The sequence below is a fragment of the Perca fluviatilis genome, chromosome 7, assembly GCF_010015445.1.
Source record: "Perca fluviatilis chromosome 7, GENO_Pfluv_1.0, whole genome shotgun sequence".
Lineage (NCBI taxonomy): Eukaryota > Metazoa > Chordata > Actinopteri > Perciformes > Percidae > Perca > Perca fluviatilis.
The window spans coordinates 23,063,384-23,085,738 of NC_053118.1; the positions used below are offsets into that span (position 1 = coordinate 23,063,384).

General features: G+C 40.3%; 2 protein-coding genes across 3 annotated transcripts; both read left to right on the forward strand.

Annotated features, from left to right (window-relative positions):
* Positions 1 to 418: 418 nt before the first annotated feature.
* ube2s (ubiquitin-conjugating enzyme E2S) lies at positions 419 to 6,987 on the forward strand. The gene is made up of 4 exons (XM_039805954.1): positions 419 to 622; positions 2,035 to 2,182; positions 5,073 to 5,263; positions 5,362 to 6,987. The coding sequence occupies exons 1-4, from the start codon at positions 620 to 622 to the stop codon at positions 5,725 to 5,727; spliced, it is 708 nt and encodes a 235-aa protein (XP_039661888.1). The 5' UTR covers positions 419 to 619; the 3' UTR covers positions 5,728 to 6,987.
* Positions 6,988 to 7,203: 216 nt separating this feature from the next.
* Positions 7,204 to 19,764, forward strand: LOC120562293 (protein shisa-7). 2 transcript variants are annotated; one of them, XM_039805953.1, is made up of 6 exons: positions 7,204 to 10,705; positions 11,044 to 13,520; positions 14,215 to 14,369; positions 14,765 to 14,830; positions 15,111 to 15,296; positions 15,485 to 19,764. In XM_039805953.1, exons 2-6 carry the CDS (start codon positions 12,754 to 12,756, stop codon positions 16,435 to 16,437), a joined length of 2,127 nt encoding a protein of 708 aa, XP_039661887.1. In that variant the 5' UTR covers positions 7,204 to 10,705; positions 11,044 to 12,753; the 3' UTR covers positions 16,438 to 19,764. The 2 variants fall into 2 exon arrangements, with proteins under 2 accessions (XP_039661887.1, XP_039661886.1); XM_039805952.1 differs by having other exon boundaries at positions 7,204 to 9,085.
* The last annotated feature ends 2,591 nt before the right edge of the window (positions 19,765 to 22,355 follow it).

Consider the following 22,355-nt stretch of genomic DNA (forward strand, 5'->3'; position numbering starts at 1 on the left):
ACTCTTGTCTGCATGTCTACATGTCTGCCTTTATTTTTACTATGACTATGAGCTGTGTCTGCTTTTGCTGCTTCTGATGACTGCAGTTTACATTCAGCATGAATTCAGTTTTCTATGTATCAGTTTCACCCTACTAATTAAAAGACCGGTATTATTCTATTCATTAATGTTCTCCGTCCCCCTGCTCCTGTTTATATGTAATATCATATGCAGTGCATTTTCTTGTGCGTTTTAATTTCAACAGATTTATCTTTTCAGCACTGTTCAGGGGTGTGTGTGAGTTTTTCAAACGGACCTATGGCTGACTAGCAGTAGTCATATTTTCGACTCTGTATGGCTGATAGGGCTTCCAATTGTGACGCAACAACAATCATGTTTCATGATTGGCTCAACGTTTCTGACGTATCATATCACTAAGCTGCCCATTGGTCGGTGGTAATAGGTTAAACTGATGATCGTATTTTTGTTCCTGTGTCAACGAAAAGAAGAAAAGAAGAGTAGCCAGTGAGACCCGGCTAAGTTTTCATCAAAGATAGTTTTTTTTCAAACATTAAGTAAAGGACTCTTCAAATCTCAAACCAGCCAAACATCCAACGCCTTAGCAGAACCCCTTTTGAAGATGGTAAGTCGAGGTTATTGCTAACGGCTAACGGGTGTAGCTGCTAGCTTGATCCGATGTTTAGCCACCGCCAGCCTTCGAGCTTTTAATTTAGGTTGTGTCTACTAACTGGAGTCTCGCACGTTAATTAAGAATCTGCATCTGCATCTGTATTTGTATAATGTAGCTAATGGACACATTGATTATATTAAATACTGTATTACACATATTAATATCGGTAAGCAGCTTTAACAGTATTAGATTGAGGCTAGGCTAGTATTGCTAACAGTTATCTTACTACTAATTGTAGTAATGTTTCGCTTTTATGATAGTGGAATTGCCAAATATTAAGCTTAACGTTACGTCAGACAACTTATGTTGAAACTTTTTAAAGTGCTGTAGGATACTTGATTGTGTAAGAACTCCTGTAGCTCATCCTGAACAGCTCAAGGTTTCTTAACGTATTCGTATGAGTTGAAATAATTATGAATCAATCAAGCATACTTTTTTTGTATAGCACTTTTCATACATAACACAAAGTGCTTCACAGAATCCACACAAAGCGATAAGTGGCTTTCTAATTATTAAAACACTCAATGATAACCTCATTCAATAAAAATCAGGAGTTAGGGAAACTCAAAACTCCAACTTGGTAGCTATATAACGTCAACATTACCAACATACACCAAGAAGCAAAACGGGCTAAAATGCATAGATAAATAGACAGGTAAATTAATAAAACTCTGTTAAAAGCCAGACTAAAACGGTAGGTCATTATTTTGCTTATTCAAGTATCAACATTCTCTCCTGCCCTCAGGTCCTCAGGAAGGCTGTCCCATATAAATAAAACGTTTTAATTTTATTTCTATGGCTGTTCCAGAGGCCTGGACCATGTATAGAAAGATGCCTCACCGTGGGTTTTTGTTTTGTTGTTTAGTCTATTTTTTTTTTTTTATTAAAAACGCTGTACATCGAACAATGTTTGTGGACATCATTAAAAGTGTTGCATTAGTTTGTTTTAGTGTTGGCACAATAAATTGATTATCATAACGTCAAAATTGGCAATTTTGAAAGCTCCGTTACATATGCCATAACTATATGCACTAATATAGCTTTTCAAAGCTGATACTGTCACACACTTGGTATGATATTTTTGGTTGTCGATTGTAAGAAATTAGGACTATATACAATGTACTACTTTCCAGCATGGTATATATTTTTGGCAGTTGCATTGGTAATATGCTCCGGGAAAAAGATCACACAGTGTCATCAGTCAGGAAGTAAAGGGCGTCAGTTAAAAACAAAAAAAATGAGAAAAAAAGCAGCATCTCAACATTGTCAAAATACCCATAACTTTTAGAGTTTCTCTTTTAGTAGTTCTGTGTTTGTACATATGCAAAACCCGAGTTGGCTAAACCATTTTTCTGTCTCTCCAGAACTCCAATGTGGAGAATTTGCCTCCTCATGTTCTTCGCTTGGTCTACAAAGAGGTTTCAGCTTTAGCAGCAGACCCGCCTGAGGGTATCAAGATTTATCCCAGTGAGGAAGACATAACTGAGCTACATACAGCCATCGAAGGACCGGGTAAGCATTGCAATATGGTGTGATACCAAACTGGATCTGTTTTTGCTGTCCACAAGACAGTTTTCTTAGCATGTTATACATCTGAAATCCTTGTCAAATTGAATTACTACTGAATACTAGGGATGTAACGATGCATCGTGAATCGGTTAAAAATCTATTTAAATGTGTAAAGATTACAACCAATCTCGATTAAAAAATTAATCGAGATGCAATTTTTAAACAGTCTAGGGCGTGACGCTAGTTAACATACAGCAGGTAACGTTAGCCTACCGTTAGCTAGTAGAATTAGCTGGCTTAAACACGGTTAAAATGCTGACAGCTAAATGGTGTAAAGTGTGACTGTATTTCACTGGAAAGGATTCAAACACCAGGACGTACAGCAGTCTGCAGCTAAAGACACAGAGGAGACTAGCTGCACTTGCATGGCCGCTGCTGAAAACAGCATGTTAGGGCTGGGACGATTCGTCGACATAGTCAACGTCATCGACTACGTAAATGCGTTGACACAAATAATTTGCGCTGTCGCTAACTAAAATAAATAAATAAAACTTGCGTGCAAATTAATTAATGTTATGTGGAACTAATGTGGAACTACTGTTAGATACGCGGGTTCTAGGGACACCTAAACTGCAGCCCCGCCTTAGCTCTGAAGCTAGCCGAGCTCCTCCGCCTACGTGCAGTTTTTTTTTGTCAGGTTGATGGTCCAGTGAGTGAGTGAGTGGTTGCGACCCACAGGAGTCTCTTCCCCTCGGCCTCTTTTAAGATCGCAAGTTTGGGAAAACTTTGAGACTGTATGGCTGCAGCCTAGAGCCTCCGTCCCATGTCATGCCTTCTCGTGTCATTCCTTCTCGTCTCACGTCGTCCCTTCCTCGAAAACTTCGGTCTTCGGGTCAGTTCAAGTAGTAGGCTCCAGGCGAGAGAGTGGGGGATAAGACGAGGACTGTGTGTCGGCGTTGTTCAGCAGTTGTTGGGTATGTGAGTGGAAATACAACTAACATGCTAACGCATATCAGACGCCATCACCCAGATGTGCCAATCGTTGCAACGAGACAAAAAAAACTGTCCAACTTCTCCCTACAGTGCTTAACCAGCCTTTAGATACAAATAATAAAAGGGAAAAGAGCTTGGATGTTAAAGAGCTTATTATTTTACCTACTGTTAAAAAAAGCAGATACAGGCTACTCTTTTTGCACTTGCTCTGTTTACTTTAAGTTTTTAATTTTGTATTCCTCCTGAAAGTAACTATTTTGTGGTTGGATTGATGGCTACATCTGGCTTCAGGTTGCACTAAAAATTCATTTTACTTGAACAGTGCAGTATTAAACAATTTTAACAAATAGAGATTTTAACCTTTTTTTTATTGAAATTTTTTTTGTGTAAATTGTTAATAATTGAGCAATGGGAAAATAATCGCTAATTGAAAAATTAATCGTTAGATTAATCGTTTAAAAAATAATCGTTTGGGACAGCCCTACAGCATGTGACTTTATGATGCGTTCAAGTCCTGCTCTGTAAGCTTGTGTTGCATTCAATGTAAAATACCCTTCTGTCATCTAGTGTTGCTTCTTTTTGTCTTTTTGTCTTTTAACAGAAAATGACTGGTGAAAAAAGTTATTGCATTTTAAATAAATCATTTAAATTTGGCCTTAGCAATAAACGTTCTTTAATATATATATATATATATATATATATATATATATATATATATATATTGTAAGATAAAATACAATTTCAGTGTCACCTTTTGATAAGAGGACACATCTGTTGGTTTGCACAGTTTATATAAATAATGCAGCTCATTCTGTTTAAAAAAAATCGTATCGGGAACATAAATGGTGAATCGAAACGATGAGTTAAATTTATCGTTGCATCCCTACAGAACGCATATTTTATGTTATTGATTGGAGACTCTAACTATCAGGTAACAATCAAATCATTCTTGAGTAGACCATATTTAAAGGTCAACTTAAAAAACAAAACAAAAAAAACAAGAGTAAGTCAGCATGCGATTCTTAAAGGTCTAAGGTAATTTGATCACATCCACTCAAGTAACTAGTATGTAAAGTTATTCTTATGTAACAATTAGTAGTTTAGTTTTAAAACTGCTCCTCAGTCACACAACAGAAGAGAAAGGTGACTGTTTCGGCGGCCACAGGAGAGAAATACATTGCGTGCTCGCTGGACAATACTGGCGACTCTTTTTTTATTTTACAGAAAGTCGCTGTCTTTTCTACAGAAAGTCGCCAGATTTGTCGCTAGTCACTTTTGTGAAAAAAAGTCGCTAAGTTGGCAACACCGCCCACACACACCGGCTCGACACACACACCAGCACACGAGTTAAACATCAGACCACTTACGTAGGCTACGGTGAAAGCTCCGAACTTCCTGTCAAAAGCACATTGTTTGTGTTTAATCCAGGGTCTGACTGATTTCTGATTTAATGGTCAAAATATTATTAATAAATATTCTAATATATTCTAATATTAATATACAAACAAACTTCGAATATGATTTTTGGGCAAATGTCAAAGCCCTACACATAACTCACTTTAACCACACAGCCAACATGTCCATGCTTTCTTATTTCTTATTCTTATTACTTACTTATTATAAGCTCATTGCTTCAGACCTAGTTATTGGTAAATAGGCCTTGAAGAGCCAGACGGTTTTATTTATTAGACACTGATACTGGTAGTGGCATCAGATATTTTCAAAAAGTTTGAACTAAATGACATGTGAACTAAATGATGTTTGGCTTACTTGCATGTAAGATTTTCTGTTTTTGTTAGTTGACTCAGTTGCCGCTCCATGACCCTCTTTGTTTTTGTGGAGCAAGTTTGGCACAGCTTGGACATACGCTTCTTAAGATAAATTCTTTATGCTTTGACAGAGGGAACTCCGTTTGCTGGTGGCGTTTTCCGAATGCGTCTGGTCCTCGGGAAGGACTTCCCTGCGGTTCCACCCAAGGGGTATTTCCTGACTAAGATTTTTCACCCCAATGTGGGTCACAAGGGAGAGATCTGTGTCAATGTGTTGAAGAGGGACTGGAAGGCAGAACTCGGCCTCAGACATGTCTTACTTGTAAGTGGAACCGTCAGTCTTTGTTGTTCTGGGTTTCAGCTGTGTTGCCATCACTATTTTTGTTTTTTACATTTCCATCTCCTTTTATTTCTCCACAGACAATAAAGTGTCTTCTCATCCATCCGAATCCAGAGTCTGCTCTGAACGAAGAGGCCGGGCGTTTGCTGTTAGAGGACTATGCAGAATATGAGTCCCGAGCTCGTCTGCTCACAGAGATCCACGCCATGGGGGGGCACGGCGGGACCTCTGGGGCACCTCAGGACCCTAATGACGGCCCACAGCCGAAGAAGCATGCAGGCGACCCCATGAAGAGAGCGGGACCCAGTGCAGCAGCTGTGCCAGCAGCTCTGGGTAACGGAGCTAATGGAGCCAGTACTACCACCAGCAATAGCAACAGCAGTAGCACTAATAATGTAGCAGGGAAAAAGAAAGCAGATAAAAAGCGTGCATTGAGGCGACTTTAATACCTCAGCTAAATTCTGTGTGTGTGAGTGCGAGAATGTGTAAATATAAATATTGAAGTGTGCTGACAATGTTTTTGTTCCCTTTTTCTGACTCTTTCTACCACCTGTCCAGACTGTCCACAACTTGTGTCTTGCCACCAGTTTGTCCTGTTGGCATTACAGGTTTGTTAATTATTTCCATACCTAAAGACATAATGATAAAATGTTTGTTCCTCTTTTAAAGGAAAGACAACACCTTCACTGCAGAAATCATGCCATCTGTTGTATTTTGCTCTTGGCCTAGTGTGTATGAATTATACAGGGAATGGGTTTCACTGTGCAAAATATGGCCTCTAATGTCTGTCCACTAATGAGACAAAACTATTATTGTCTCAGACTTGATATCAGCTCTTTTTAAAGTGTTTCTTGGCAAATGCTGCTGTGATGGTACTGTGTACTGCTCAGCCAGGCTCACTTATGAGTCCAAACCAGGATGTTACTTTAATTAAAGTCAGGTTTTCAAATTGAACTCAAAGGAAATAATAAAGAAGTTGCTAAATAATTGTGCACAAAGTCGGTGGGTTCACTTTTGGGAGAGAAATATTGTCAATATCACGCAAAATTGTAACATCTTTTTAAATAGTATTTTTCATATTGTGATCTGAATGATACAGGTATGGAAAAAGTTGACAGTGGAGTATAAGAGGTCTGTCGTGTTCTGTAATTTTTTTTTATTTTATTTTTCTAAAATTGTTTCACTGTCCAGTATTTTCAGAAGTTGTTTAGATTGACATGTTCATATTCAGCTGTCTTGTGGTTGTGTGAAGACCTAGATCAGTGGCTGTAAGGGAACACAGGGTGGGTTGCCAGACTACTTTTTATAAAACCAATGAATCGCCTATTCTCTGTATTAAGCATAGATTGGTGTGACTCGCTTAACCTACCCCTGATTCCCTACAAAGCAGTATGTGCTCTCAGATAACCAGCTCCCCGACAAGCCATGTGGGTACCTGAGAAGACATCTGTAGGAGAACTTCCACGTTTGATAGAATTTGTCTCCCCACCCGTTGCACTGGCAGGGTTTCCGGGGCAGGTTTTCTCTTTGTACTAAATGCATGCGGGGCCTACATTTCCCAAGGAAACACACTGAAGCGCTGTCTTAATTTGGACGGAAAATGTGCCTCTGAATCTCTGTCATTGTGCACTTGGCTGGATATTTTGTGTCCATTTTAAATTATTTAAATTAAACATTGAAATACAAGAAGTGAAATTAAAAATGAGTCATATTTGCTCTTCTATTTAGAGTTCCTTTGCATGCATCATTGTTTTATTATGGTAGACCTTTCTGCAGGTGTGTGTATCAGTATAGCCTCTGAGAATGGCTACTAACCTCTGCTTTTACTGCTCAGTGACGTACAATAGCATTTTGTTTATAGTGGTCTCCTGATCTGCAGTGATGGAATAACTATTATGAGGATATCAGTAATTGCACCCCAGCAAACCAGTGAGTGAAAGTACACCCGGTAGAGCGTCATCGGACCATCTAATGAAGCCTCTCCGTTAGCCTCTGCTGCATGCCCACCCACCTGTGTAGAAATCCATTCAGTTGACTATCAGGCCCTCCTTAGACACCTGGGGGCTCTACGTACACGCGTACATTTTCCACAAGCCCCATTTTGGAAATTCTTACATCTTTTCCCACTTGGTATCCACCTCTATTACATCCTCCCCGATTTGTGAAGCCAATTTCCTTGCCGTTATCTTAAAACAAACACTTTACAATGCATTTGGTTAAATGATGTTCATGAGTCTGTTCATATGTAGGCCTAGTGTGTGTCAGGATGAATCATAATTAAAACAGTAGGCTAACCTATAGCCATTAGCACTGTAGACCCTGGTGATACCCAGAAAACTATAGCATGCATTCCTGTATCACAGTGTAATTTTAGTATTTATGATTCATCCTGTTGGCCTAATGTGTGATCACTAATTCTAATTTATGTAATACAATCATCAGTTAAAATCTACCGAAACACTGTTCCATTGGGCTGTTGATATGAGGATCGTGAGAAGGCAGTTAGCCTGCTGTATGTGACGGTGGCATGAAGCTGAACGAGCCAACTTCATCTCTTACATATAGCCTACACCATACTGCATCTCCTATTGTACTCTTCCCTTTACGTTTGGTCTTCCAACTGCCCCCGCCTGTCTTAAACTTTAAGAAATCTCTGAATTACCAGTGCAGGTCCTGGTCTAATTGACAGTTTCGTTCACACTCCAGTGTTACAGCTTTTGCGCCAATCCTCTCCCCTTCCCCGTTTTCATCGCTTTCATAATTGCCACCAACATAATGACACAGTTGCTGTGGCAACCCTCTCTCTCTCTCTCTCTCTCTCTCTCTCTCTCTCTCTCTCTCTCTCTCTCTCTCTCTCTCACACACACACACAGAAAACACACTTTTTGTATCTCGGAGGTTATCCGCTGAATGTAGCCTACCTAATTTATAAGTTTCCCCCGTTATTAGGCTATAGTTCAACCCTGCGTTGTATGTTTTTTAAATAAAAGAACAGTAGGCCTAGCTGAATTCCTGAGCGATATTTTCTCCGAGCCAGTAAAATGGAGGTCTTCAGGGTCATTCAATCAAATATGCAAATGAAATGGAGGGGAATAAAGATGAACGCCACCAGTTGAATGGGTCTAATGACCAGCAGCGCCGAGCAGCGCAGAGTTGAGAGTCTCATCAGCACCAGTCTGAGCGACCAATCACAGCGCTCCCCCACTGGCGGACCTCCGTGAGGCCAGTCGCAGTTAGGCGGTGTAACCTATCTCGCTTGGAAATTATGAAGGGAACCAGCTTCAGTCGATTCCAGATGGAGAAAAGTTAAATTGGGTGATTTTTTTTGGTGACGCGTTTGTCATTTTTGAGCAGCTGAATTACTGCGTGTTCTCCAGGATAGTTGCACTGTAACTTGAGCTGTAAAACAAACGAAATTTGCCGTTGTGTATGGTTGAATCGCCTTGTCACATGCACTATCAGAAAATCTCAGAACATCTCGTCGGGACCGACTCTCTCTCTCTCTCTCTCTCTCTCTCTCTCTCTCTCTCTCTCTCTCTCTCTCTCTCTTGCTCGCGTTTTTTTCCCTCTTTCTGCCGTGATAATGGATTATCAATAGCCGGATGGAGACACATCAAGAACGATTGAGATATGCAGCACTTGTGAAAAAAAGCATTTAAAACAGGTGGCAGATCCAGCAACAGTTCAAGCTGTCCTGATCCTCCTCTGCCACAATAACAGGCTGCCATCTGAGAAACGCTGAGATACAGTGCGCAGGCTCTCCAAGCGCTGTTCTCCAGCATCAAACCCCAGAGCAACGCACAGGTAAGGCACGACATTATGCACCTTTTATTAATGCAACACCAATGACCGAATTACACGCACAACTATTTGATACCTTAATTGTGTGTTTCTGTCTGTATGAAAATTGAGTTGGGCTTCTGTTTAGACGCATCAGCTGTGCTGGAGGCTGTTAAACAAAACATTTTGATGAAAGCTGCGCCACGGAAACATATTTAGGCTTTATGATGGGCAGACATGTTTTTCATCACTTAAACACTTTAATCGACAGCACATTGCGACATTATGAACATATTGATATTAGGACCGACACATCCAGCCGGACTACACACACACACACACACACACACACACACACACACCGGCACGGATACACCCACGCACTCTTAGCCTACTGATACATGCAAGTCATTTCCATAACCCGCATGCTTGTTCATTGCAAGTTGAAACTTATGAACCTTGTGAAGGATGGATTGAATTCCGAAGAGTCGATGTCCAAAATGCAAAGCCACTGCGCAGCATGTATTTTACTGATAAGACTGAAGCTGCTCCGCTGCTCTCTCTGTAGCCTAATTAAATGTATTTTTCATCAATATACCTTGTATTATGGTTTCCCCCTTCATTAATTCACATTTCAGTGCGTTTTTGCAACAGCGTGTCTCAAGAAAAAAAGAGGCCATTTTGTTTCATTTCCAACAAACACCTGTTGAAATTGTTGCATGCCCAGCATCTGCACAGCTGGTCAGCATCTTGCAATGAAAGTAAGGGGAGCCGTTTGGTTAATTTGCTTTGTTACAATTGCTTGCAATAGAAGGAATCTTTGGAAAAGGTTTGTTTTCCCGTCCACTGGCCACGTAACTCAAGAATGCATCCTTACAGTTCTGAATGGGTTGCCCTTCACCCTTTAGTTCCCATCCTCTCTCTTTCTCCCTCTCTACTGCATTGCTTCAATAGCACAGTATAGAAATACGTACAGGAAAACATTTGCTCCTTTTGTATGTTGAGTCCCTTTGCTGAAAAGATGTGATATTAGACTTCAGGCTTTTGGGTGCAGGAGGACTGAATTCATTTAAAATCTAATTCATTGTAAGAAAGCTGTAACTGCACATTCATTGGGGGAGTGGTTTGGACACATTGGCCAGAAAATCCTCATGAAGTGAACAGAGTCAGAGCAGAAAAAATATGGTAATGGTAGTTGAGTGGGGAGGCGTCAGTGTCATCTTGTTGAGCAAGTGACGGGCAGATGTGACTTTGAAATCTGGTTTGGCTAATGGGTGTAGATTGGATTCTGCCTCCCTTCTCTTTCACTGCCTCTTTCACTCACACATAGACAGAGCTGCAGTGCTATTCTGAGAGAGTTAGCTGCCTCATCCCACGCACAGAATCTGAGAAAGAGAGAAAGGCAGAACGAGGTAGAAAAGAGGAGAAGGAGGGAGCAAGAGACTGACTACAAGGAGGTTTACAGAATGCCTACTACACTCTCACATGCACACAAAGCCTTTTTTACAGTTGCACATTCTCCCTTTTTAATTGTTCTAACAGCATGATGTACAGTCTTGATTAGCACTCTTCTCGTGTGTGGCATTGACTGTATTTGCAGATCTGTTTGGCGGTGCTGTTTGTGTGATGTGCTATGTTGTATTGGTAAGTGCTGGGAGAAATGTACTTGATTCTGTGCCACCCACACACCGCCCTCCCACTCACGGTCGTCTCTCTGCATCTATACCTCTGGCTCTTCCCGCTCGCCACAATCTCTTTGCTCATTTAAATCCCTACCCTGCATTTATCCCTCTGCTCTCGTTCTCTCTTTCTCCCCACATTGGCATTACAGATGCTGCTCCTGCAACCAAACAGGCACACTAACACACATTCGGGCCGCGAACAATGCACATAATGCAATTAATAAACATGACTGTTATTATGTGTGAAAAAAGTGAGGTTGCAGAGCATCTTTCTAATCAGGCCTCTTGTTTGTATTACAGCAGACACTCTGGCTGACACATTCCAGGTTTGTCGCCGTGTAAACCCGAAGACAATTCTGGAAATCAAGCAGAACATTAAGAAACGACAGAAGAACACTTTGGGAACATTAGTCAGTGGGAGAACTGCTGCCTTTGTGTCTCTGTTTTTTCCTCAGCTGAACTCTCCTCAGAAGGTCAGAGGAGCATGTAACTGAAACAAGTGGAGCTCTCAGTGATTTCAGCATTCTGTCTCCCCCATCTGTGCCTACATTCTCCGCTGCAGATAGGGACGTTTCTGATAATTACATATAATTATAATTTCTGTGGGAGACAGATCTGCCTCTGTCTATTATTGCCAACACCTCCAACACAATAACTTCACACATTTACATATTTCTCAACAAAAGTGATATTCTTTGAACCTCAGAGACAAATCAGGAATAATTTTACTTAGAGAGACATGTCACATGGAGACGCAATGTGCCATTCAGTTCATATCTAATTATTAGTGATACGGTTGAATAACACGGGTAACTTTTTGTGCCTAAAAGCTGAATAGAAAGCATTTAAAATATCTGTGACGTTTGCCTCATTCTGCAGTGTGTTTTACAGGCTGGGAGTCGTTTCCTTGGTTTATGCTTACTCCTAATTTTCAGATGTTACAGTCTTCTAGCACTTAAGCTGAGCCTCCCTCATTATCACCCCTCAGCCCAATCACAGTAACAATCCGTGCCAGCCAGGCGACTACGGATGCACATTAATCCAACCATAGAAAAGATTGAGATCAAGTACAGTGTATCTATAGATGTGACGAGTTCATGCCTAACAAGTTAAAATGGAGTTATGTCCCCACTCCAGAGAAACATGGCATCATTAATAGACAGTGTTCATCAGTGGTGCAGTCTGTTAATCCCATTTGATTGTTTACAATGTTGATACACACAAAATATATGAAAATAAATATAAATTTCATACTAATTTCCAGAAAAGAATTGCTCACAGCTTAAATAAGTGCCACTTTTGAATGTATGTTGTGTCAGACTAAAATAGTACAAAACAGATTCAACAGTTTACATTTGATAAATCACTGGCCATAGACCATATTGTTGAAGTGCCATGGTCAGCACAGGAATGTATAGGACTGCAGTATTTTATTGAAAATCCATGCTACTCATTTTTACTGGCCTTTGTGTGTACAAAAATGTATTCCTTCCAGCAGCACGTCAGATATTTGTTATTTTGTTAAGTGGGAAGTGTAGAACAAGGCATTAAGGACTAAAAGCATGAAGATTGTTGTTTTCAATTTGTCCTTTTTACAAAGCTGCATCCATTTTAGTGTTCTACTTGAGAGGAAAAAAGATAAAGTCATCACACATTCAGAGTTCCTTTCTAGCAGTAAATTAAAACCCCTTTAATACCATTATCGAAAACTATTGAAACATATTAACTGTTTTTAATAGTGTTAGACCTTTTCATCTGTATTGTTCCTGACCGTTTCTAATATTACACCATATAAATACTCAGCTTTTGACAAAACAAAAAAACAGGCTTCAAATTTCATCCTCCAACATGACTGAATGAAACTACTGATACATCATCAATATCCAGTAGGTTATACATGCTACTTGAATATTTCACATGACATTTTAGTAGGTTAAACTGCAAAAGCGGATACAGTGTTGCAACTGCATTGACTCAACAACAGAAAATAGATCTCTTAGTCATGTAAAAATGACGCCCACCACCAATCTCAGAGTCCTCGCTGTCTCCCTTCTCTCCCTCCTTACTGCCCCACTCACCACTGTTGTGGAGACCTCTCCGTCCCCCCCTCCTCAGCAAATAGAGCGCTCAGTGAGGCCTTTTACTGAGCAGCCCAAGCCTGGCCCCAGCCCCCCTGTCCTGCTCCTCGCCATGCAGTCCAATATCAGGCCAGCTGCTCTCCAAGGCAGGACCAAAACTCCTGAGAAACTTCCAGAAACTTCAGAGGGAGTTCTGGAGGCGCCGCCGAGAGCCCTTCCCCAGGTCATGTTTCCCAAGAATGTGACGTCATCAGATGCCCTCGCATCTCCCTTAGCCGCCGCCCAGGTAGCGCCCATTCGACCCCGCATGATAGACATATGGATTGATGTATGTCGGGGTTACTATGATGTAATGGGACACTTTGACAGCGCTTTCAACTGCTCCAAGGACACCTTCATCTTTTGCTGTGGAACCTGCCACTACCGCTTCTGCTGCCCAGAGCGTAGCCGGCAACTGGAGCAGGACAGCTGTAAAAACTATTACTCTCCAGACTGGGCCAAGCCACAGACAGACGCCATGATATTACCAGAGGAATTGGGTAATGACCCAGACTTTGATCCACTGAAGCAGCAGAGCCACAACACGGGCTTCGTCATCGGAGGCGTGATTGTGTTCATGGTGGCTGTCGCCGTGGGCATCAAGGTAGTCTTCAACAAGGTGCAACAGGAAGCCAACCAAAGGGACCTCAATATGCCCAGGTGAGACTTTGAAAAATATTTTTTCATCACCTCTCACTCCTGGATTTGATACTTCATTCAATGTATGGATCCTGTAATGAAATTAGTTTTTTTTCATCATTCTGGGCTCAGAATTATTTTGTTAATTAACAGATGAAACATATTTTTGATTTGATTTATTGAGTGGCTGCTGCAGAATGAATGCATGGTTGTTTTGATTCCTCTGGGCTTTTTCATCTCATATAAAGATTTACATTTAGATTTTTGTACAGGTTGCAGTTTTCTATCTTGGGCTTTAGTAGTGGAGGATGATGGTTGTAAAATGATAGAGAGCATTTGATTGATCCTTTTAATAATGCAAATGATTAATAGTGTATTGTTTTCTTCTATTATTAAAGTAGATTAACAGTTTTATGACTGTACACACATTTATAACCAAACCATGGGTGATTGTAATAAAGATCCCTACACAATTTAAACAGTATATATTTAAAAAAATATAAGATAGATGTTTATTAAATTGCTCACAACCCAAATGACTTACATTATACTCACATAATTATGATGATCTGTTACCTGCCAATTCACTGTCCAAAATAATACCTTGTCAACAATATTGATAATTACAAATACCGTTTGAAGAAATACTCAGTTTGGTTTATTGTCAATTTCCTCTTGTGTTTCCCCTTTTTTCTTGTGTTTATTACATCATTAGAGCCCTGGTTGACATGTTGCGGCACCAGTCGAGCCCAGTCCAGCAGGATGAGAGAAACAACAGCGTGGCTTTAGCTGTAGGGGATGGACAGGGGACACTGGGGAGACCTCCGAAAAATCTTTACGCCCCAGGACTGCCCAGCAAGGACAACAGATGTGAGGGTTTAGGGTATTTTTACAGCATTAGTGAATAGCACAATCAGAGGCACAATCGGAGCTTTTGTAACTGCATCCTCTGTGTGCCGAGGCACACCGTGTTTGTCACGTTGGCATGTGAATGCAGGTTGTTTTTTGTGTCCCGCCATCAAGATATCTTTGTAGCCAATAGGAATTATGAAAAAAAGAACAGAAATCTGGAGATCAGTGCTTTTAAAATATGCATGCTTTACACGATGATGTTGAGAAGCTCTGTCCATGTGAGATGATGTGAAGGTGAATTAATGCATAAATGTCTATAGTTGCCTTGATCTTTTTATGTTAAAGAACCATTGAACTGGAAACTGGCTGACATCCATTTTGAGCTGATTACCTTATGTTCTTTTGACTTGCAGTGGGCAATTTGCAACACAATTTCATCCACTCTTCAGGCACCAGCCCCAAACACACCGCAACTATCGGTAAGGCAGCTGGTGAAAGCGGGGCTCCTATGTAAATGACATGTAATCACCACAATGCTTCATTTACCCTATTCTGTTTCATTTAAGCTCAAAAGAAGACTCATTCATCCTAACAATAATAATGATTATCAGAGCCTTGGTTGCTTGTGTTGAAAGCAAGTTGAAATATGTCTATTCCAGTGAATGTTACCAGATTCACACACAGCTATGTGCAACGCGCTATGTCCAGAGGAGCAAATCTCATTTAACACATGTCGTTTTCTCCCTGTGGTCTCTGTAGAACGCACCCCTCGAATGAACAATGCTCAGCTGGCAGCTGGAGGCACCCTGCTTTCCAGTAAACACAACAACACCAAATCCCAGCCTGCCTTTCACCACTCCCTGCACAACCTGGCTCAGCTGCCGCCCTCCTATGAGAGTGCCACCAAGCCTGAGCTCAACAGATACTCCTCACTCAAACGCCTCGGTAAGTACCTTCATTTTCGAGAAATGAGGACAAATGTACCAGTGTGTCTGCTCCTGTCTCCCCTCGCAACTATTCCATGAGTACTGACACTCTTGACACTATGGCTCCAAGTACAGGATGCGTCATTATGTTCTGATGCTATTTATTGTGGTGATAAACAATTCAGAGAAATTTTGTTTGGCTTCCAGAGAAAGGTCTTGATGAGTACTCGTCTGGTTACTGCACCACCAAGCGCCGGCCTCACACAGCCCAGCCGGCCCTCCAGTCCTCTCAGCACCACCTCCACTGGGGTGGAGACTACACCCTCAGTGGGAGAGGAACCCTCCCCAGGCACGCAGTTCGTCCTTGGATCCCGCCGCCGCCTTCTGGCATGCCTGCCTCACCCACCCCAAATCCTTACCCTCTGGATCCCCCGGAGCCCCAGTACAACCCCAATTACGACACTCTCTCCAAGCCAAGGAAAGTTAAATCCACTGACCAGCTGCTCAACATGGGTGACGTCCCTGGCAACACAGGGACACTGTCTAGGTTGTCCAAGAACCAGCAACACCAGTACTATAAAGCCATGGTTGCCTCCAATAAGAACTCCAACACGCAGACCCTCACCAGGAAGACCCAGGACAGGCAAGACAGGCAGGAGAGGCAGGACAGGCAGGAACGGCAAGACAGACAGGAACGGCTGCTCATGTCCCCGGATCATTTGGAGGAAAGGATGGGGGTCGGCGGGATGGGGGTTGTAGATCCATACGCCCACACAGGAGGGGTTGTCCCCACGCTGCCTCGCCAGCAGAAGGCCCAGTCCCAGCAGAACGTCTGCGCCACGCCCTCCCTCGACCGACACCACATGATCAAGATGAACTCTCACCCCACTTCCGGACGAGAGCAGGAGAGGAACACGGCCATGACAGGGCACATGAGCGGGGGCATGGGCTGGGCAGGGGAAGCTCCTGGGGCGGGGGTAGTCATGGGAACAGGAACACTAGGGGGCCACAGTGCCAGGAGGATGGCTTTTGCAGCGAAAAGGCAGAACACCATTGAGCAGCTACATTTCATACCGGGAGGGGGCGGTGGGGGGTCAGCAGGAAGTGGAGGAGGGAGTCAGGGGATCAGGACGGGGAGTAAAAATGAGGTGACGGTGTGAGGTTTGTGCCTGAGTTTACCCCTCATCAAAGGTATGGGATTAGATCACCCTTCTGCATATAACTATTAGATATACAAGATTAGATATACAACTACAATAAATAAAACTAGAAGTATAAAGTATAGTAACAGTATAACGTGTTTAGGCTATTGAAATTAGTGTAATCTTGTAATTAAATAGCTTAAATATGATTACTTAATTAAAAATCTAGGTGGGGAACCTGTTCCAATTATGTGATAGCCTACATCAGCCATATTTTGTAACACAATTTGCCATATTGCCATATACAGCGGTGCCATTACTTGTAGAAAGAGTGACTGGAAGGGTGAAAAAAACAACAACAGAAGTGTCGTTCATAATTTTGTTTTTATATATGTTTTTCAAAAAGTACTCAGGAGCCATATTAGATAGGGAATAAAACGATATTATATATATATATATATATATATATAATATTGTTTATCGTTTATATATATATATAAAAGGTCGATGAAGAGGAGGACCGTGTGGAATATTGTATCACAGAATTTAATAGAGAATTGAGCCAACTACCTGTTGGACGGTCAACCTGCTCAGATGTCGTTGACAATTATTTATTAAACTGAACCTCATGAGTGAGAAGCCCGGTGGACCAGATGAGTGTGAATGAACCGTGTGCCTGGTGAGGGATTTTGGAGATCTGACACTCAACCTCATCCTGACACAGGGAGACAGAACTGTTTTTTGTTGCTTCCTATGTAATTGAGCGGACAAGGTGGAGGCTGTTTCTGACTGGGACGCAGCAGCCTGACACTCTTGGCAGGACTCCTGCGCCCGACTTAAACCGCGGACGTATCCACATCACCAATCTGACGCCTGGGTTGCCTAGTTTTCCATGTGACCTTAGATCAAATCCCCAGAGCGACTCACTCTCTGCTACACTACAGGAGTGTAAACGGATGTTAGATTACGTTATGTTCCCATCTATAGATCAGGACCTAACTGTAAAAACAATGGGCTACCAAATAATATAGAGCCATCTGTCATGTTATTACAAAAATATCTTGACATAAACATAGACTAATGAAGAGACGCATGTGTTCAGTTTACCAATTAAAAAGGCAACTTGCTTAAATGCAGGCTGTGAAAGAAGAGCAAAGATTTTTCTACAGAGCACAAATGAATAGACCGTGACGCAGAGGTTGCACTTACACAACTGTCCTTCAAAGCCATTTATGGAGATACAAAGAAAATACCACAGAGGAAGCTGGTCTGACAATCACCATTTTATTATTCTCACCAGATGACAAGTGATAACAAGCCAGTGATATTTTGTACAGTCAAAGAATTGGCTTCAGAGCAAGCCAAAACAACATCTCTGAGTCAGGGGAGAGGGCGACCTGAGGCCTTCTCCTGCGTGGCTCCAAATGCCGTAAGAGACTCGGATGTTTAGGAAGCCCTCCCCATCCTCAAGACGAAGACCTTGCTGTATCATAACGCACTTAAGCCAGTATGAGTATAAAAAAGATTAAAAAAATAAAAAAAACAGAAAAGATAAAAAAAAATCTTCATCAATAACAACGCTTATCAATACTAAGGGCTATCCTATCCTATATACTGTAGTATGTGATATCTGTGGTCCATATAAAATACTATCTCTTTCTCTTGATTTTGTGTTGATATTGTCATGATGTATTAAGTATTAATGTGTACAAAAAACAAGAGCAATTTAAGCACAGTTCAAAGAGAAACACCGCGACAAAAACACTTTGCACAAATCTTTCCCCTGATATTTGCACCAGATACAAACCTACTTTGTATCGTGTCCTCAAGGTTTACATTCTGTACAAGCACGGCTGACAATGTGACAATGGAGGGTATTGTATTGAGAGAGGATTATTTTTATCAACATGAAATCAGAGATAATTACGCAGATCAGAAAAGGAACTTGTTTGTTTTTGTTCAGTCATGTGAAAGGATACAGAGATGAAATACTGATAAACAGAAACACAGAATTCATTTGAACAATCTTCCTATACACAGTGCTAAATGTAGTTGTTCTGAATATGATGGAGTGTTATTATTAATAATTATTATAACTGTTATGGTTATTATTAACAATTATCTTATGATGTGATGTTCTTTTACTTGGTGGGATTTAAGTGTTTATTGTTTTTAGATAACTAGCATTCTCATGACTAGTTGTTTTTTTTCATACATCTGGTCATAAATTCAAGTTTTTAAAAACATTCCAAATCTTGATGCATGCCAGCTCCATTTCATTGAGAGGCAGTTACAGTATGCCTGGATTTTAAGGTCATCGATGCCTATATGGCCAATTTTCCAGCTGTATGTACTGTGCCTAGACATCGACCTTATGACTTCTTGATCTCAAGTGATTACTTAGGTTTCCACTCGGGTACAAAAATATCTATTGAAAAAATCTGCAGCCTTCTTAACGTATGTCTAGACGACAGTGTTGTGCAGGATAGATGTTTTTGGGACGGGCCAGAAGTTATTAACCAGACTGGAGGCGGTCTGTTGTCTCCACTGCAGCAGCCTGACCCAATAATATTATGGGTTGTACACACTAAACCCATGATGCCATAATGTATGTGTGTTTCAGATGAATGTTTATTACATAAGGTGGAGGAAAAACGGAGGTTTAATGGAAAGCTCAATGCTTTGAGTGTCTTTTTCAGGGAAATAGGACAGGTGACATACAGTAGTATTAGATTTTTTTAATAGCGCCACAAAAGGTCTGTAGCAAAGTCTGTAATATCTCACAAGCCATATCCATCAAAACTCATCATCACAATTTTATAAATGGTTAATCTAATTTGTGCAAGTATTGTATTTTGTATAGCTAGTACAATCAGAATATTTTGAGTGATCTCTTCGACATTAATTTGAGGATTCAACAAATTATGTGTTAGTATTTAATGAATTGTACAGTGCCAAACTCATAACATTTTGTTGTCTTTCTATTGTCATAGCCTCCTACAAAACTACAGTGGTTATTTATTTTATTACAACTGAGAACAAACACACAGGCAAGTGAGCTAAAAAGCTAGTTATCAGAAAGAAATTAATGAATATGGTGTGTGTTTTTACCATTATGAATTTGTTTAGAGAGAGGATGGCTAATGGCCACCTGACTAAAGCATTACTAACAGTAAATTGTATGGACAGGGACGCAGGGACGTTGTCCAGTAATGAAATTCATGGATTTATTTTCATGCCTATAAATTTCAAAACAACCCTTTTGTTATTGTTCAATGCATTGATCCCCTTGGATACAACAGTGACTTACAAAGAATTTGTATAATAAAGTTGGTGGAAAAAATGTTTTGTTATTCATTATAGCGTGAGTTTATTGCATTAATGTTTTTGAATTATTTCTTTTATTGTTTTTAACCTTAGTTGTAATCCATCTTTTTCAACCTGACATGAATGGTCAGGTCACCTACAACCTCTGGCATTATGTCTACCCCTCTGGCACATTGCTTACTCAAACCAAGGCACTGTTTTCTGTCATTCAGTGATATATTATCTTAGTATGTAATATTATTAAGATATTCCTCCACCATTAGATCTTTCACACTCCTTTTAATGACAAGACAAACATTGAAGTGTCATGCACCTTACCTTTCAACAATATTAATATGCAAACTGGGCTGTATGCCTTACAATTATTAATTTCTGAGAGAAAAATTGTACCTATGCATTTTGCAGGAGTGGACCTCCAAGTGCCTGGTTGCTCACACATATCTATCTAAGATTTAGAATATCTCAGACTTCTCTTATACTCTATGTTCGTTGTTTGCACAAAGCTAATACATGAATATCTTAAATAGGACCAATTCAATGTACAATCCATTTAAAGCAAGACTATTTTTGAAATAAAACTCATGACAAGCCAATGAGATACTTCTCTGTTTCAGCAGACAATCTGTGTATTCTGGAAAAAAATGTAGCTGACACAGACATTTTCAGTGATGGAGGAAGTATTTATTTCTTAAGTATACCCTACTGAAGTAAAAGCATTAGGCCTGCAAAATTAAAATACTGGATTATGAGTAAACGTCCTGCAGTAAGATTAACAAGTGTTATTAGCAACATGCACTTAGAGTATCAAAAGCAACACTACTTATAAAGCAGAAAGTGACACCTATGAGTATTATTGTGTATTATAAATTATATTATTAGATTATTATTACTGATGCATTCATGTGTACGTAGCATTTTATTGTTAAAGCTGGTGGTTTGTTTTTGAATTACTATAGTTGAGCAGTTTAATCTACAACAGTGCTTCATATTTTACATCATCATACATTTTGTAAAATCTTAATCTGTAAAGTAATTACAGGAGTAACAAGTACAACATTTCCCACTGAATTATAGTTGAGTAAGAATAACGTAGCACAAAATGGAAATACTCAAGTAAAGTACAAGTACCTTAAAATCATACTTAAGTATAGTACTTAAGTATTTACCTTGGTATATTCTGCCACTGGTCACATAGACATTTTACCATAAAATTCAGTGATGACTGTTTGACTTGGTAAAATCTATTTAAAATATTCTCATTGCTCACTATATAATATTTTGTTCCACTTTTTGCTGATTGTTTTTACAGAAGGACATATCAGTTGAGACGTGGCCTGAGATTGGCTATTTTTGCAAAAAAGTCTACCTCACTTTAGGCCAATTGCTGAAATGACACGTGTGTCTGCTGTATGACAGACCAGAATAACATGTTTGTGCAACCAGCCACGCACAGTTTTGAGACCAGTGGCTCTGTCAGCGGCAACATGTTGTGAAATTGAGATTTTAAAATAATCATATAAACAAATGAAGGGGTCAAACCAGAAGCAACTACTCTATATTAACAAAAAGCTTTTTAGTCTTCAATAGGTTAGTGAGTACACAGAGTGGCATTTTAATAAAATCCCACATCACCAGGATGTGAGATATTGTATAAGCCACATTAAGGCTATACAGTGCCAGTGGGAGTGGACAATGGTGCTTTTACAACATGAAATGAAAAGGCCAAATTTGTCTTCATATAATTCACAGCTCTAGACCGTCTGAGTACAGAGTTACATCATACTGTACCTGCTGGAAAGTAGGGTGAGGGCTATGGAGCTCATATTTAAAACCTCCTGTGATTTCATTTATTGCACCAAGATGTATTAAACTTATATAAAAGAGCAGACGCTGACATTGTACTGATACAGAAATATTCTTTTACAGGAGGTACACGAAGGGCAAGGAAAATATTATGTTTGGTTAAGGCACTGGCAGCCACTGATGCATTGCAATCATTGTAATTTGCACATTTCACCACCAGGAGGTTCAGTGGCTTCTCAGTTCTGAGACAAAACCCCGCATGAAGCCTTCACTCAAAATATAATAAGCTGCCCACACTGTCCAACACCTGTAACCGTTAATGCACTATATATCTGCTAAGTAAAGTGAAACCCCAGTTTTTCATAAATTAGCGCTCAGTTTACAACCGACTGGAGCTGAGAAAGACAAATTTGACAAATTAACCACGACAAATTAATATTCAAATTGCAAATGAGTGTGAGTCAAGGCTTTCAGGGCCTTTGATGGTCCTGAGCAATTCTGTCCTTACATGCTCTGTGCACACCATTTCCAATCCATAAATATCAGAGAGGCACAGAGCTGGAAGTATTCACTTCTCTGTTATTATAACGACTGAATCAAATCCAAGTTTACCTACGGGTACCAATAAAGTAACCTGAACCTGAAAATATCCAGACAAACAAACAAATGGGACTGTAAACAGATAATTGGATGTAAAGTGGATGTAGAATTGTCTGAAGAAATATAGGCCATCTCCTTTGAATAAAGCGTACTTTAGTAAAAAATATGTATTACAATTAACAAATGTCATATTACTATATTCATTC

Bases quoted from the DNA above. Each gene is read 5' to 3' on its own strand.
- ube2s (XM_039805954.1), top strand. The intron at 2,183-5,072 runs GTAAGCATTGCA...ATGCTTTGACAG, and splicing joins TACAGCCATCGAAGGACCGG to AGGGAACTCCGTTTGCTGGT. The intron at 5,264-5,361 runs GTAAGTGGAACC...ATTTCTCCACAG, and splicing joins GCCTCAGACATGTCTTACTT to ACAATAAAGTGTCTTCTCAT.
- LOC120562293 (XM_039805953.1), top strand. From the start codon at position 12,754: ATGACGCCCACCACCAATCTCAGAGTCCTCGCTGTCTCCCTTCTCTCC. The intron at 13,521-14,214 runs GTGAGACTTTGA...TTACATCATTAG, and splicing joins AGGGACCTCAATATGCCCAG to AGCCCTGGTTGACATGTTGC. The intron at 14,370-14,764 runs GTGAGGGTTTAG...TTTGACTTGCAG, and splicing joins GCCCAGCAAGGACAACAGAT to TGGGCAATTTGCAACACAAT.